We start from the raw sequence: 17962 nt of genomic DNA, 5'->3' as shown, positions 1-17962 counted from the left end.
GTTAGGAGGTCCTAGGCAAAATGAGACTTGTATTAGTCTCCATGAGTCCTGCTAGTTTCATCAATGCAGAGGTGCCTTCATCATTTGGTTGCGAAGTCTTGGATCGGGTGATGATCATAGTGGTATGAGGATTTACTGCTTGATACCAATGATATGGCCTGATACGGAAGGTATAAAAGGTTGGTGATGGTGAATTTGTTGCGAAAATCTCAATCTGCGCAGTCCGGAGAAAATATTCACTAAGTATTCTTCTAATGTCAAAAAATTACAAAACAAAATGGATTGTCTTCGTAATGGAGAGGAAGTGACTCGGCATGGCTCTTCAGTGATTCACAGTTGGTTGTTAAGTTAGTAAATAGCTTTTGCAGTGGGTAGAAACTAGAGTATTCTTCTAATAGTTCAGGAATGTATTAGCTAGGTGGTTTATCCTGTATCCCCTTCTTCGGGTATGTCATACAACTAGGTTTAATATTTTCCTGCTCATAACATCACTTCCTACGAAAGATACTTTGTAAAGTTTACACTGGCCCATTGTTGGAAGGTGGTGTATTATCTTGAGCTCTAAATTATTGTTGGTCTTTGGATTGCCTTCAATTCTCAAATTGCTAGAGAATTTATACAGAAACTTCTTAGCTTCCGTTTTTCCTTTCTTCTTAGCCTTAAACTTTGAAGTAGTTCATGTGCTATTTACGAGAATATGAGCGTGGAGATAATTACATTGGATGGGGTGGAATTTGTTTGACAGCATGGGGTTCCTTCTTCTACAAAAGTTGGAAGGTTACGGTTGGTGTGAAACAAGGATGGAATTCCTTTGTCTAAGTAATGCGTCCTTGTGTTATAGTGGAAACCAACTAGTGGTGCATTTTGATAATGGCATGGACCATTTATGGCCTTGTGTACAAAACAACTTCAGGATGACGTGAACTCGGTGCCGACTACTCATCTCCTTGGGTCCATTTAATAATAATTATTTGCAAGTCGGTGCCGGCAAAGAGCACTGAGAGTGGTTTCTTATCCTTTTTTTACTTTGTCGGCACTGTGTTTGGTTAATTAGAAAGGCAGTGCTGCATGGATTAACTTTTCTACTATCTTTTCTATCAAGGGAAGTTTCCAAATAACACCCTGCATATTTGTTATTTTGTGATTAATACTCTATCTTTATATTGTTTATAATTTAACTCTTTCTTTTTTATATAATTTTTATATGATAAAAAGTTAGATTGAACATAGTCTACTGAAAATTATAGACGAAAAGGAAAAGGAGGAGGTATTCAAGTACAATTAGCTTAAAGACGAAGGGTTAAAAAGAAATAATCATCAAAATTACAAAGAGGAGAACGAGCAACGAGAAATGGTAGTCTGACATATACACTCCTAGAGGTAATCGAATTAAACAAAAGGACATGGGATAGTGCCATCTACAGCGGAATACTCAGAGGCATTTCAGAGATCCGGTTCACGTCGCTTTCTCCCACAAGAGATCATTCTAAATTAGAGGCTTTGTGATTGGTTGATTAGTATTTTCTGGATGGGCGGCAAAGAAAATAATATAAGAGGACCAATCGTTATGCAAGATTATTATTATTATTATTATTATATGCTTTGTAAATTGGAGAACGTTAAATAAATAGCGACTGTTTGGTTCCTTGCATCCGGAGATTCCTATGTATTATGTATTAGGATATTAGGAGAGATGCTATATATATTATATATATATATATATATATATATATATATATATATATATATATATTCGTGATAGATTATAAATCCATGGCAGCCAATCAGGGGGTACTGGGCCTGTAGATAATCTTCGTCCTTTAGTTTATAGCTAGTGACCACGTGTTATGTATCGTTCGAGCTGAACGATAATAAGATAGTATTATTTGTATTACTTTATTTCCTTATAATTATATTTAAATTAAGAAATTTTAAATAATAAATATATTAAATAAATATATATATATGTTTATCATCTTAAATCTAATTTGTATTATTTTAGATGCTTAGAAAGTTTTTCTATTTATCTAAATTAGTCCAATATAATATAAATAATATTAATTTTAGTTTAAATATAATAAAAGTTAAAAAATGATATATATAAAATTATAGAGATGAAATGCTATATAATGTTTTAGAAAAAAGAAAAATAACGAGGAACATGCAGGTACATAAGTACATGACACAAGTCAGTGCGGTGACTACATGCATATGTTGTTGTCCATCTCTAGTAGTTAATGCTGTTATCAAATCTATATATAACTTCCATGTACATAGAAATACGAGTAGAGAAAAATAACTTGGCCCTGATTAAGGACCACTTTTGTCAAATAAGTGTTTGCTAAAGTTATTAGAGAAATAGGTGGGTGATAGTCTGGATGTAATTAACAAGCCACTATCAGTGAAAGTACCTCACTTTTGATAGTGTTTTTCTATATGGTAGCAATAAATAGTTGATGTCTGATCATTTACAATTGAGCAAGAGCTGCAAGCCCTGTCAGCAATTATATGAGTAATGTTATGATTATAAATATTTTATAAACATTTTTTTGTTTTGATGTGGCATTATACTGATCTATCTCATAATTATCACTATTAAAAGTCAGGATGATGTTATCTTATCTTATTCGTAGAATGTTCATAAAGATAGCACTATATAATTATATTATCGTGACAATTGATATATAATTAATCTATTTTGTCAAATAGTTTTAAAAGCCATCTTCGCGGAGATGAACGAGGTGAGCTAACATTCATAAGGTATTAAATTATTGCAGGTATTATATATAGAAAGTTAAGTTAACTTATACATATAATAACTATCAGATTATTAGTTGATATTAAAAAGTTAAGATGTTAGGTAATAGATCAATAATGTATGTCAGATGTTAGGTAATAGATCAATAAATAATGTTACCTAACATGTAAGATGTTATGCAAATATATGCACGTCATATAGATAGATAGATAAAAGATTAAATGTGAAATGTTTCAAACCACACAAAAATAGGTAATAGAAAATAAAAATTGAATGTAGTAACCGAGTTTAAACTCTAGACTTCTAGAAAATTAAATTCTAATGCGGATATTAGATATTTAAGTCGTCAGATAAATAGAGATCGACTAGACAAACTAATGCCAGTGTTTGAAAGAGAATAAAACAAAAAAGGGAAAACAAAAAGATCAAAAGATAGTTACTTGTGTGGTAGGGTGTTGAATAATAAAAAGGAAAAAATAAGGCCAGCGAGATACTTATGGTCCAATTGTCTTGCCTCCCTATGTTCCACAACCCCTTCCGGCTTAGTCATCATCTCCCATGCTGCTCCTCTTCTTCTATCGGTTCTTCAAGCTATCACTTTTATATACTACACCTTCATCAAAGTCTTAGCCAACACATCCCACACCGATTTTGCTTTCTTCTTCTATTCATCCGCCTACAATTTTGACATCCCCTCTTATAGCCACATCTTCCCCATTTTTCTTAGCACTCTCTTATTCACCCTCTATGAAAGTCATCGGATCCATTCCCACATTATCAAACTTGGGGTTCGAATCTAATATCCATGCTCGCAATATCTCGACACATCTATACTACTATTGCAAGTGCCTTGACCATATACAAAAGCATTCTACAACATTACATGGAATACCATGTTTATAAGATATATACAAAATAAGCTATTGCGTACATGTAAAGAACTCAAACGTGAAAATGATATCATAATACGATATGATGACAATGCTGCAGTTGTCATTGATGTAGGATACCTATCCAGAAGTTTTCGCAACTCAATTATGTAAGATTGCTTATTGTCATAAATGTCATTGTCACTGTTGTGGTCATTACAATCACTTCTTTTATTTTTTCTTTTGTCTTATTTTCTTTTTCTCTTCTATCATTTTTATGATAGTGTTTTACAAGCTTGCGTGTGTTGAGGGCTTAATGTGGTTTGAACAGAATTATGGGACTTCGATCTTCTTGTGCTAGTGGTTTTATCAGTATTGTCATTATTGAAATTTTTTTGATCCGTCGGACTTTTACTATGCTCTTTATATGGTACTACTAATAATGCTTATTTCTAGGATCTTCGCCCCATCTCCTTTTGCTTCTAGTTATGCATGGGTTCTTATAATTATTTTTATATGCTTAACACTATATTTTAGGAGAAATTTTATTTTATTTTACTAGTTAGTCTTAAATTCACTTCACTCCCAAATAGTTTTCTTTGTGCTATTTTGTCCCTTTATGGTTTAAAGCAAAATGCAACAAATATTTTTGTTCCATCTTATTTGACCAAATCACATGTCAAATTTAAATATACTTATTATATATGAAGTTGTAAAAGATTAGATAAGCTTTTCAACACATCTAAATTAATACTGATTGAATTGCATATCATATATAATGAACATATGTATATTTTTATCATTTTTATATAAAATCTTATCATTAATATATTAGATGTATTAAAAAGTTTATTTAATTATTTACAACTGTCTCTAATGAGTATCTTCAAATTTAATATGTTAATAGATCAAATATGATGAAAAAAAATAATTTTTTAGTTTGGATATAACCACCATAAGAGAGTGCGTGACGGATAAAATTATAGATGATTGAAATAAATTTAGACCTAACACATGAGGTAGAATATATATATTATATTTTAGTACTTATAGCTAAGTTTGGAGCTTCTATCAATAGTTATCACTCCACTTTCCTATATTTGTGTATCAAATAATTAAATGAGAAAATTTAATGAAATAATAAGCAACTATGGCTTCCCACCTCTAAAGGGTATATTACATAATCGTAAGAAAATTTAATTAAAAAGGATAAATAATAAATTAGCTTTATTCAATCGCTCTTTAATCTAAAATCGCTTCTAAAACAAACATAAACTACAAAATGGAAAGATAATTTAATTCTCTTATTCCGGAATGATTAGTTCCATCAAAACCGATGAAACGTATGTTTAATGATTAGTTCCATCGAAACAGATGAAACGCACGTTTATCTTTCAATTACCTCGATTAATCTTTAAAATCAATCAATCAAGAGGAATGGATCCTCGATCACGGTTTTTTGGATGCCTCACATACATCCTGACTCTCTGCATCTAATGATCTAATTGCTCATGAGGTTCTGCATCATACTCCTCAAGAGATGAAGAATTTATAATTAGGGCTTTCATGGGTTCTTACTTCTTTACCGTTTACCACTGAACGGTCTTATCTGGCAAATTTCGATATTTATCTGGGGCGAAATGAAAAGGATCCGGGACACTCCCTATAAACCACACTTCTCAATGGATCGCACGCCCTCCACTTGCGTGCCTCCAAATCCTCAAGCCAAACCAGGATGCTCTCTCCCTCTCCCTCTCCCTCTCCTTCTCCTTCTCCCTCTTCCTTTTGCCTTTGGTAAGTTCTCTTAGTTCATCCTCTCTTATCCATAGATAGCATCTGGTATATTCTTACTTGTCTTGTTTGGTTGCTCACTGAGTTTCTCGCAGGTTCCCCTAAATTCCTCTGAAAAATCTCGTATATCCATCAAGAGCCTTGAAATCTATGTGAATCAGTGTTTTCCAGTGAATTTTCAGTCGTACCCATTTGAGAATTTGAATATTTTTACCTTAATTTTTCTCAAAAAGTGATCTTTCTGGGAGTTGTTTCTTTGTGGCTGTACTGTCGAAACCCATCTCAATCGTCATCCTATTTTCCATAGATTGTGTTCCTCCATCCTTTCCTTGCTGTGTGACTTGTGTAGACGTATCCAAAATTATACGTTGTTTAGTGCAGGTCCTGTTGTGTTAATCCAGATATTGATATTCTGGTCTACTATCCAATCTGAAATTCTAGTTTTCCCCCATAACGCAACTCGAGATTCCATGGATACCCTTCTTAGAACCAACAACAGGATTGAATTGCTCCACCCACTTCACGGGCTTGCAGAAAAGCACAGCCTTTTGCCTTCCTTGAAGCTCCAAACCCAGGATTGCAGGGTTTCTTATGGAAAAAATCACCAGAAATGGAGTAGGAAAGTTTCTGCTAGAGCTGGTAGTAGCGCGCTTCTCGAATTAGTTCCAGAGACCAAGAAAGAGAATCTCACATTTGATCTTCCCTTATATGACCCATCAAAAGGTCAAGTGTTGGACCTTGCAGTTGTCGGTGGCGGCCCTGCCGGGCTCGCCGTTGCCCAGCAGGTTTCTGAAGCAGGACTCTCTGTCTGCTGCATTGACCCATCGCCGAAGCTTATCTGGCCCAACAATTATGGTGTTTGGGTTGATGAATTTGAAGCCATGGACCTCCTCGACTGCCTTGATGCAACATGGAGTGGTGCAGTGGTTTACGTCGATGAGCTTAACACCAAGCTCCTTGGTCGCCCTTATGGGCGTGTCAATCGCAAGCAGCTCAAATCAAAGATGATGCAGAAATGTGTCTCCAATGGTGTTCGTTTTCATCAGGCCAAGGTAGCCAAAGTGGTGCACGAAGAGTTGAAATCATTTATAATTTGTAATGATGGGGTCACAATTCAGGCAACCGTTGTCCTCGATGCTACTGGGTTCTCTAGGTGCCTCGTGCAGTATGATAAGCCGTATAATCCTGGGTACCAAGTGGCTTATGGGATCCTGGCTGAAGTAGAAGAACATCCTTTTGATTTGGATAAAATGGTTTTCATGGACTGGCGAGATTCACATCTCACAGCTAACACAGCATTGAAAGAGCAAAACAGTAGAATTCCCACATTTCTATATGCGATGCCATTCTCTTCGACAAGAATATTTCTGGAAGAGACTTCATTAGTTGCTCGTCCAGGTTTGGCAATGGAAGATATACAAGAAAGAATGGTGGCCAGACTGAAACACTTGGGTATAAAGGTTAAAAGCATTGAGGAAGATGAGAGATGCGTGATTCCAATGGGTGGCCCTCTCCCGGTTCTTCCTCAGAGGGTTGTTGGAATTGGAGGCACTGCTGGTATGGTTCATCCATCCACAGGTTACATGGTAGCAAGAACGCTTGCAGCCGCTCCTATCGTTGCGGACTCAATTGTTCGTTTTCTTGGTTCTGACAAAGGCATTTCAGGTAATGAACTGTCTGAAGCAGTTTGGAAGGATCTGTGGCCTATTGAAAGGAGAAGGCAAAGAGAGTTCTTCTGCTTCGGTATGGATATCCTGCTTAAACTTGATTTGAAAGCGACAAGGAGGTTTTTTGACGCCTTTTTTGATTTAGAACCTCGCTACTGGCATGGATTTCTGTCATCAAGATTGTTTCTTCCTGAGCTTGTATTTTTCGGGCTTTCTCTCTTCTCGCATGCTTCAAATATGTCTAGGTTAGAAATCATGGCCAAGGGTACTCTTCCTTTAGTAAATATGATAAACAACTTGCTACGTGAGAAAAATTAGGGTTTCTCGAGATTTCTACTTTATTGTGGCAATGATCTTGTACTTGTGATCTGTATTTACATTGTTATTTTTAATAGTAACTTGCTTCATATATTATTGACACCCTTTGAGAAGCTGAATTTGATAATGTGAGCTGAGCATCGTTAGGGGTTCTCAAATGCTTTCTTTCTAGCAAATAATACTATGGATTCATTTCATTTTGTGATATCTTTCTCTGAGAAGTGAATCTTTGTTATAATGGATCATACGTTAAGAAAACTTTCCATCTGAGTTGCTAGTTTACCTTGGAATGAGTATCACAACCATACTGGTTTTGTTTTTACTAGCCAGGTAAGATGACTTCCTCTTTGTAGTATCTTTCTGGAGATTTCTTTCTCAGCTATTATGGTTAGATATGCATGAAATTTCCTTGTTTAAACTAGATCAAAAAGTTGCCATATAAGCTGATCTACCAAGGTTATGCACACTAGAAACCAATATTCCAAAATGAAATTCATATGCAAACTATTTGACTTTAATCTGATGGTAATATGTGTACATGCTTAATATCTTTGGAGGTCCATCAGAAGACATTAGGCAAATGTGACTCATAGTTAAAAATTTAAGGACATCTATTAAGAGTTATACCTTGGTTATAGTCTGTATAAATAGCTATTTTGTTGCACTAGTACGAGACTGCATGGTTGTTGATTGGACAGTATGTTTTGACTGTTTTTGGAGAGCTAATTCTGTAAATTAGGATTGATTTTTGGTTGGTTGATGTTTCAGCAGTTTATAAACTTTGGAAGTAGATGACAATCTGTAATGTTGTCACTTTAAGGTGGAATATCAATATCAATGATCCAAACTTATAATTATTCCAATTTGTGCTCTGATTATAAAGTAATAGGTTGGATGGATGAAGAACCCAACGCAATAATGGGGCATGTGTTGTTGTCAAAGTGTGTTTTAGAAATCTTAGGGTAATAGCTCTTAGGTAGTATGAAGCATTTTAGGCCTATGTGGAAATAGACTAATAGAGGAAGGAAATGGAGCTGGAGGAATTAGAAAGGCTTATGCAGAGCTTGATATTGCTGCGTTCACATATGGGAAGGAAAATGAGCACTTAGATTTATTCAATTACGGATTTAATGATAGACTTTAGGACTATCTTACTTTCAGAGGCTAAAGTTTCTTATGTGCTATCTGATATTCGCTGCAATATCCTATTATCTTCCTGTTTTTATCTCCGAATAATGTTGTTATACATACATCTGCTGCTCATGTTTGTTATATGGCTAGCTATATCTGGAACTGTTCGTGCCAATCCAGGCAGGAATGGGCTACTTGAAGCATTATGAAACATAGAAGCTATCTGCCGTACTATATTAAAATTCTTTGTTTTGGATGCTGTACTATAATGTATTTGATTGAAGTAAACTAAGGCTGGGAGTAGGAACGAGAGGAGCATAGAGCTGGCAAATGGATCATTATCTGGGGAAGACAACTGTTTGAAGGCTTAGCAAGGGACTTAATTGATGGTAATGTTGCATTTTGATGTTTTTTGAGATTGAGGTTACCAAGCTACACTCGTAGAAAATTAGTTTCTATCTATGTCATAGAAGTTCTAGAGGCTGTACGTTTGTAACTTAGTTGAGCACTAGAGACTCGAAAGAGCATTCCCATTGAATCTAGGAATCGTGAGGCATACACTGGTATAGTTGAGTTTAAAGCTCCTAGTTAAAACTAGAGTATAGAAAAAGAAAGAAAATAGCAATATAAGATGATAGAAAAAGAGTAGTTCAACAAATTACTTGTAGCAGATAATCTTTAGGATTTTGGAGAAAGAAGAAAAGATGAAGAGAAGATGATTGAAATATATAGAAAAAGGAGAGAGCAGATGAGGTACCCAAATTTTGGACCTAGAAGAAGCTTTTCTTCAGTTATGCAAAAGTTTACATCTAGATTGGGAAACGAATGCAAAACTCTGTACCTCCTCTGTTGTTCTTTTCCTTTCTTTGCTTTCTTCTTTTTCTCATGTTGTTTAACCCTTATATGCTCTTATAAATTTACCAAACTAGAACGAAGAAATCAGATCAAAAACAGATTCTGTTTCTTTTTCCATTTTCAATTCTCTACTTGTAGGTAACTTTCCAATTATTTACTGTCTTTTTTGTTTTCTGTTTGTAAGAATGGATCTTTGAAATTGATGTCATCCAATTATATGATCACTAAAAGCAGTTCCCTTTCACATTGGCAAATCTAAGGAATGTTTTCTATGCTGTAGCTAGAATTAAAGATGAGCAGACTGATCTCAGTTATGGTGTCTGATGAGAATAAGAACTAGTAGGAAGTTACTGCAGCCCAGGTTGCAGAGAATCTGCTTTATTTGTATTGCTTAGAGCCCAAGTCAAGCTGTTTGTTTCCCCTACCACCTCCAAACTTCCATTGCTAATGCTAATATGAGAGCTTCCTTGTCAAACTTGAACTCTACTAAATTAACAAAGAGTCCAACTGACCACATTATAATATCTTCATGTTCACATAACCATCTCAACTACCTAAACATATAGCAATATCTTTACACAAGATGGCAGTGCGCATCCATCAAGAACACCCCCATGTTGCCCTACTTCCAAGTGCCGGCATGGGCCACCTCATGCCCTTCCTCCGCCTCGCCTCGGCTTTGGCAACCCACGGCTGCCAAGTCACCTTCATCGCCGCCAAGCCCGCTGTCTCTGACGCCGAGTCTTCGCATCTCTCTGCGCTCTTTTCTTCTCACCCACAAGTCCATGCACTTGAATTTCCAGTAGTAACCTTCGGCGCCACCGGTTCTGAACGCGGCGATCCTTTTTACCACCACTGCGAGGCGATCCGCCGGTCGGCTCACTCCTTCTTCCCTCTCCTCTCCTCTCTCTCACCTCCTCTCTCTTCTCTTATAGTTGACATAAGCCTAGCTTCTGCTTTCATTCCACTAGCCAAAGAGGTAGGCCTTCCAAGTTATATACTCTTCACCTCTTCTGCAAGAATGCTCACTCTCTTCGCCTACTTGCCGACAACAACAATCGCCACCACAAATCGCATCGGCGACGTCTCGATACCCGGGTTGCCGCCTCTTCCCTCGTCGATGATCCCTCCCGCGCTTCACGACCCGGCCAACCTATTCACCAGGCAGTTCTTCGATAACGGACGTGCGTTGCTCCATGCGAATAAGATCATAGTCAACACGTTTGAGAACCTCGAAAAGGAGGCCCTTGCGGCCCTGAACGGCGGAGCAGTGGTTCACGGCCTGCCACCAGTGGTGGCTGTAGGACCACTACCAGCACTACCACCACCACCACCACCACCAACATCAACAACAACAATGCTAGCGTGGCTGGACGGCCAACCGGCCCGGTCGGTGGTGTATATTAGCTTCGGAAGCCGGACGGCTTTGTCGAAGGTCCAATCCAAGGAGCTTGGGCTTGGGCTGGAGAAAAGTGGGCATAAATTTCTATGGGTGGTCAAGAGCAGAGCAGTGGATAAAGAAGAGGAGGCAGGATTGGAGGAATTATTGAGCCACGGATTCTTGGACAGGATACGGGGTAAAGGTCTAGTGGTTAATAATTGGGTGGACCAAGATGTGGTATTGAGCCATGGGTCCATCGGAGCATTTATTAGCCACTGTGGGTGGAACTCCGTCCTCGAGTCCATTGCGCACGGAGTCCGCATCTTAGCATGGCCTCGTGGTGCAGACCAAAGGGTAAATTCAGAAATTGCGGAGAGGAGCGGGATTGGGATGTGGGCCAGGGAGTGGGGATGGAGTGGAGATGGAGAAGAGGAGGGGTTGGTAAGAGGGGAGGAGATTGGGGAGCTTTTGGGGGAGTTGATGGTGAACAGACGCGTGGGAGAGTGTGTTGCGTGTGTGAAGGAGGAGGCTGGGAGGTCTGTGGGAGTTGGTGGGAGTTCCCACGTGGGAATAGTTGGGCTTATTGAAGAGTGGAAGAAGTAACTGTAGAAGACAAATGTAATCCCAAATTTCTCCACCTCGAGTATTAATGAACATTTATTATGGAATTTAAATGCTTTTCAGCTGTAAGAGCAATTGAATTAGGCTTTTCTTGCCATTTTTTTTAAATTTAGCCTCGTACCTATTTAACTTTTGAGAATTTTACAAATCATATCTTATATTTTACCTATTTTTTTAATTCACACCCCATCTTTGAGAACTTTGTAACTTAGACCTCTCATTTTTCTATAATTCTCATTTAACGCCCTAACACCCTAAAGTTATATCTCACCGTCATCTTCCTCACCTATCTTATCCACCATTGCTGTCGCCACCATCTTTTCTCATCTCCGCCCTCCTCTCTTGCTCCTCATTTTCTTCTTCTTCTTTTCTAAAAAGAAAAAAAAAGGATGAAGAAGACAGGGGTACTTTAGATATTTATAACTTATTTTGCATATTATAATTGAATTTTCTTTTTTCTAGTACTGTCTAAGTTAATCGAGTGTGTTAAATAAGAATTATAGGAAAAAATAAGGAGTTAGGTTACAAAATTTTAAAGATGATGTGTGAATCACAAAATAAATAAAATGTAGAATATGATTTGTAGAAATCATTTTAAGTTTTTAAGTTTGTAACTTCACCTAATTTTTGCTTAAATACTAAAACTATCATTGCACCAATTTAAGAATATCTCATTGCATATATTAAAGGGTTAATTGCGTCGACATCTCCTGAGCTATATCTAGTTTTTATGGGACTCCCTTGATACGACTTGATCTATATTGGCTCCACTTGCGACATTAGGTTCATTAGGATGAGCCTATTTATCTAGTTAATTTTTGTTTAAAGAAATAAAATTATTTTTGTTGGTCCTTCCTTCCATCGCCCAACTCTTTGGTCGGCTTCCTCTAACTCCTAATTCCCCTCTTCTATAACAGCTTCTCCCCCTTTACTCCAAGGAATTAACCTAGCACCTATCTAGCCATTAAAGGGCTATTAAGCTAGGGCTTATCTAACCTTCGGCCACTATTCGACCGGTATCTCAAGATTTAGCCATCTAAACCCTACGATCATGGATTCGTTGGAAAGATCTTTTCAAGAGCGACAATATATCCAAAATTTAGGAAGATCCAATAGCTAGATCATCTGAAGTGTCCTTCGAAAATCACGTCCTCAATTAGGTCTGGAACCTTTTCGGATTGGATTAAGCCGATTCGTAACAATTAGTATTAGAGCCAACGTTCCTTAGACTGTCATGGCTACCACTAGATCGAAGGCAGCAAGGCAAATAAGTGACCAAGGCTTGGAGATGGACCACATGGATTTGTCGAGGTCGCCATCCCCACCTCGTTCGCGAGATCCCGTGGAGTACTTGGTGGGTTTAGCCGATCTATCTCAGGCCATAGCTTCCATAGCACAAACCATACGAGAGATCAAGGCAACACTTGTGGACATGAACGAAAGGCGTACCCCTAAGCAAGTTAATAGTGGGGAAGTTATTAAGGTGGCATCCAACCTAGAATCATTGAGGAAGATCCAGCAAGGGTGGCTGCTTCGATGGCTCCACCACTGATTACTACCCCACTAGATTGTCGACCTCCACCTCGTGAGCCTTATTAAAGACAAGAGGATCATAACTTACTACAAGATAGGATTCAGTGAGGACCAATCTTGGAGGCACCATGGCGACAACATGATGAACTACAAGGGCGTTGCACCGATTTACCACCATTACACCCGAGGGCACCTATGGCCCCATACCTAGAGAAGGAACCTTGGGAGGAGTGGGAAGATTTCCCATATCAACCAAGGGTCCGGCAACATGAGCCTCTTCACCAAGGACACGAGAACGGATGCGAATAAATGCTAAAACCCTGCATCGTTCGAGTTGATTTTCCTAAATTCAGTGGGAGTGACCCATTGGATTAGATCTATAAGGCAGAGCAATTCTTCACCTATCAAGAGACACTTGACCACCAAAAGGTGCTTTTGGCCTCATTCCACCTTGAAGGCGTAGCGGTGAGATGGTTTCAAGCAACACATTGTCCGTGCGCCTTCATTACTTGGGAGGAGTTTGCCGATGCGCTTTGTGTGCATTTTGGATCCCTCGACTATGAAGACTTCCAAGCAACATTGACGAAGCTAACCCAAAAGACCTCTGTAAGAGCCTACCAAGAGGAGTTTGAAAGAATTATCAATTGAGTCCACAAAGTGGTCGGACTCAGCTCTCAAAAGCACTTTCGTCTTCGGGCTTTGTCGTGATATCAAAGCGGAAGTCAAGGCAACTCATCCTACTACTTTGTTGAAAGCCTTTTCAACGACTTAAATAATGGAAGAGAAGATAAGGGAGTTGAAGGCAACACACCGTCCAATATGGAGCACTAGCGACCCGCGTTCTAACTTTAGACTGCCAATCTCGGGTGTGGCATGTTCGGGGTGGGTTCGACCAACCCCACCACCAACAGTCATTGACCTTAGGGGACAACCAAAGATGGTGGGACAATGCCTCACACTAGTGGAGATCGAAGATCGACGCTTGAAGGGCCTATACTTTTATTGTGAGTAACGCTTCACACCGGGCCACAAATGCTCCAAACAGCCCACTGCCATCATGCTCATGGAGGAGATGATTGAGGATGATCCCATTGAAGATCTCGAGGAACAGCAAGAGGCGGAAGGTGGCCAGACCGAAGAGGACAACTCGCTTGATGTCCAAGCTGAGCTCTCATTTCACTCTTTCGTCGGTGAGTCGACTTTGAAAACTCTTCGGGTCAAGGGTATGATCAAGAAGAATAAAGTCCTAATTCTTATTGATTCAGGAAGCATCCATAATTTTATAGATTCTCAAATGGTGAGTGATACACTTAGTTAGGATTTTTTTCTTATTGCATTAGGTGTTTATTTTCATTAAAATAAAATTCCTGTAGGTCGCGTTCGAACGCAGGTAGAGTCGCGTTCGAATGCCCTTGTGAACGCCTTGTGAACGCCCACGTTCGAACGCCTGTGTCGCGTTCGCAAATCCAGAGAAGGGGTTTTTTTAGTGCGTTCGAACGCGATCGGGCGCGTTCAAACGCGATCAACGAAAATCCTCTAGAATTAGAGTTTCATATTATTTTAGGACTTGTTGGTTAGCCTCTATAAATATGTGGATGGCAACCAACTTTATTATGCTATTGGATTTTTGATGTCTTGCCTTCTATCTTCTCTCTAGACTCCTCCCTCGTTTGTCGAGTCACCCCTCTTCTTTGGGATCTCAACCACTTCATTCCTTTCATCTACTTCCCTTAATCACTTCCACAGTCCACCCTTATCTCCATACCGATCCATAACCCTAACATCCACTTCACCCGTCACCACCACCATCACCTACGTTATTCCATATTTTCGTCCCTTCTATATTTTGAATCTGCGAAGGACGTAAATACAAAAGTTGTAGATCAGGAAGTTATGGATCCAACCCAATTAGTTTCGTAATTTTAGGAATACTAGAGAATATCTGATGAATATTTTACCATGATTGCACGGATTAATTTCTGTAATAAATTCAGATCTTGAAGGAATCTTAGTATAGCCTATCTTTGGTTCTAGATCCTATCAAGTGGTATTAGAGTCTAACAGTGAGGTGTTTGGGATTGGAGTCGGAGTCTTCCAATAGCTTTGATGTGGTTATTGGTGATGGCACCATGTTGAGAATGGAGGGCATATGCCGTAGAGTCTAGCTGCAAATTCAGGGCCATGTTTTTTGAATTGATCTTATTGATTGGCTCTATGAAGAGCCGACTTGGTGCTTGGGGTGCAATGGCTTCGGAATTTTGGATCGGTCACCTTCAACTTCACTATCATGGCAATGGAGTTCAGTCATGAAGGCCAGCCGATCTAGCTAGTAGCCACATCAAGCAAGGAAGCTAAGGGAGCACTGTAATCCCTAGAGGGGTTGCCGAAACTCGGGTGCCGCAGGTTCCTCATGCAACTCATCGAAGGGGCCAAGGATATTGACGATCCAACGCACTTACCCACTGACTTAAATACTATTTTATAGGAATTTGAAGATGTATTTCAGCAGCCACATGGATTGCCTCCACCTAGAACGCAAGACTATCGCATCGAGATCATACCTGGGGCAGGTCCAGCAAATATGAGGTGATACTGTTATCCCTTCATCCAAAAGGAGGTTATAACAAAGATGGTCCAAGAGATGTTGTCCAGCCGGGTGATAAGACCAAGTCGAAACGCCTATTCTTCATCGGTCTTGCTCGTGTGGAAGAAGGACGGATCGTGGCGATTTTGTGTGGACTATCGAGTTCTCAACTCCATCACCGTCAAAGATCGATACGCCATACTAGTGATCAAAGAGTTGCTGGATGAATTGGCAGTGCATGTTATTTCTCAAAGCTGGATTTGAGGGCGGGGTGCCATCAAATTAGAGTAGAATCATTCGATGTGCATAAGACAGCGTTTATAACTCATGATGGGCACTACGAGTTTCTCATGCCTTTTGGTTTTACCAATACTCTTGCCACCTTTTAGAGCTTAATGAATGATATCTTTACACCTTATTTGAGGCAATATGTGCTGATATTCTTTGATGATATATTACTATATAGCCGTACATGGGAGGAGCACATGTGACATCTTCAGACGGTACTTGGCTTATTATGTTAACACAAATTGAAGGCCAAGGACTCCAAGTGTTCATGAGGGCAGCAAAGGGTTGAGTACCTGGGCCCAATCATATCTAAAATGGAAAGGAAGCTGACCCTAAGAAGATCCAAAGTATGGTGGAATGGCTGCTGCCCAAGACTACCAAAGAGCTATGCGGCTTCCTCGGCTTAATCGGCTACTATCGTCAATTTATGGCGAACTATAGCAAGGTTGCGGCCCCCTCACGGCCTTGCCGCAGAAGGGTGCATTCACATGGACGAATAAATCTAAGGAAGCATTTGAAGCCTTGAAGAAGGCGATGATCTCAGCCTTGGTCCTTGCTTTAGCCGATTTCACCAAACTATTCACCATTGAGTGCGACGCATCCGGAGTCGACGTTGGGGCTGTTTCCAAGAGGGCAGACCCATGGCTTACATGAATAAGGCTTTTTCCGAATGTTCACAGCTGCTATCCACTAATAAAAGCAAGATGCTCACCATCATCCATGCTGTCACCAAGTGGAGGCCCTATCTTATCGGGCAACACTTTATGATTCGCACCGATCAAAGGAGTTTGCCATACTTTTTTAGGCAGCGCATACACACACCGACCCAGCAAAGGTGGGTGTCCAAGCTACTTGGATACGATTATGAGTTGGTGTACAAGAAGGAGACCAAAAAAAGCACCACCGACGCCTTATCAAGGTGCCCGAATCCAACCGAACTGGCAGCAATTTCGGCATCAATTTTTCTTTTTTTCTAGTAGTTGCAGGAGGCCTATAAAAGAGATCTAGACACCATGAGGATGTTAGATGACCTTGCTGCAGATCCTATTTGTATGCAAAAAGTTGTGGTGAAGGACGAACTCTTGGTGGAGAAAGGCAAGATAATTGTTTTAGCTGAACACCACTTGCGCTTGGAGTTGATGCACCGCTTCTATGACACCCCTATGGATGGACATGACGGGGTGTTGCGCACCTATAAACGGTTGAGCTAGAGTTGCACATGGGCTGGAATAAAAAAGGATGTACAAGCCTACATCAAGGCTTGCGAGATGTGTCAAAGACGAAGACGAAATCAACAAAATATGTTGGCTTGCGACAACCGCTTCCGATTCCAATGAAAGTTTAGGAGAATGTTGCCATGGATTTCATCGACGATCTACCCAAGGCTAGAGGACATTCCATGATCATGGTGGTGATAGATCATCTCAGCAAGTATGCATATTTTTAGCCTTGGCACATCCCTACACGACAAGGAAGATCGCAGAGGTTTATGTGCGTGATGTGGCCAAGATGCATAGTATGCCAAAGTCAATTGTTTCATATCGTGATCCTATATTTGTGAGTCAATTTGGCAGAAATTCTTTGCTCTCCAAGGGACTACCTTTTGTATGAGTTCAGCCTATTACTCTCAAACAAACGACCAATCCGAGGTGTTGAATCGTTGCTTAGAGTAATACTTGCGGTGCTTTGTCAACGAGCGACCACGACAGTGGCTATCTTATTTGTCATGGGCTGAGTGGTCATACAACACGACCTTTCACTCAGCCATTAGCATGACCCCCATTCAAGGCCGTCTATGGTCAGCCACCTTCGACCGTGCATTTATACTTGCCATTAACCCAAGTCGACCAGACTGAGGTGGATGTGGTTTTGCGATATCATGATGAGGTATTGAGGAGACTCAAGATGCACCTAGCAGCTGCCCAGAACTGAATGAAGTAAGTCTATGACCAATGACACCAAGAGAGGTCTTTCTTGATTGGGGATTGAGTCCACATCAAGTTTCAATGATATCGGCAAAGGTCGGTTAGACCCATTCCTAATCAAAAGTTGGCTCCAAAGTTTTATGGACCATACCAGGTGACTGAGAGGATTGGACATGTGGTGTACCGTCTAGACTTACTTTCATGTCTCAAGCCTTAAGGCTCAAGTTCCCCCTACCGAGCT

At 39.6% G+C, this 17962-nt stretch overlaps 2 protein-coding genes across 2 annotated transcripts; both read left to right on the top strand.

The window, feature by feature from the left end:
• The first annotated feature begins 5286 nt into the window (after positions 1-5286).
• LOC140794102 (lycopene beta cyclase, chloroplastic/chromoplastic) lies at positions 5287-7505 on the top strand. Its single transcript, XM_073145969.1, has 2 exons — positions 5287-5421; positions 5514-7505. The coding sequence occupies exon 2, from the start codon at positions 5889-5891 to the stop codon at positions 7401-7403; it is 1515 nt and encodes a 504-aa protein (XP_073002070.1). The 5' UTR covers positions 5287-5421; positions 5514-5888; the 3' UTR covers positions 7404-7505.
• A 2467-nt stretch (positions 7506-9972) lies between these two features.
• LOC140793751 (UDP-glycosyltransferase CGT-like) lies at positions 9973-11373 on the top strand. Its single transcript, XM_073145433.1, has 2 exons — positions 9973-10213; positions 10361-11373. Exons 1-2 carry the CDS (start codon positions 9973-9975, stop codon positions 11371-11373), a joined length of 1254 nt encoding a protein of 417 aa, XP_073001534.1.
• The last annotated feature ends 6589 nt before the right edge of the window (positions 11374-17962 follow it).

The sequence above is a fragment of the Typha latifolia genome, chromosome 8 (assembly GCF_019914945.1).
Source record: "Typha latifolia isolate L0001 chromosome 8, TyphaL0001v2, whole genome shotgun sequence".
NCBI classification, from domain to species: Eukaryota; Viridiplantae; Streptophyta; class Magnoliopsida; order Poales; family Typhaceae; genus Typha; species Typha latifolia.
This window is presented reverse-complemented; position numbering and strand designations above follow the sequence as displayed.

Excerpts from the sequence above, each read along its gene's own strand:
- LOC140794102 (XM_073145969.1), top strand. The coding sequence starts at position 5,889 with ATGGATACCCTTCTTAGAACCAACAACAGGATTGAATTGCTCCACCCA.
- LOC140793751 (XM_073145433.1), top strand. The coding sequence starts at position 9,973 with ATGGCAGTGCGCATCCATCAAGAACACCCCCATGTTGCCCTACTTCCA. Across the intron at positions 10,214-10,360 it reads AGTAACCTTCGGCGCCACCG|CCAAAGAGGTAGGCCTTCCA; the intron begins GTTCTGAACGCG and ends TCATTCCACTAG.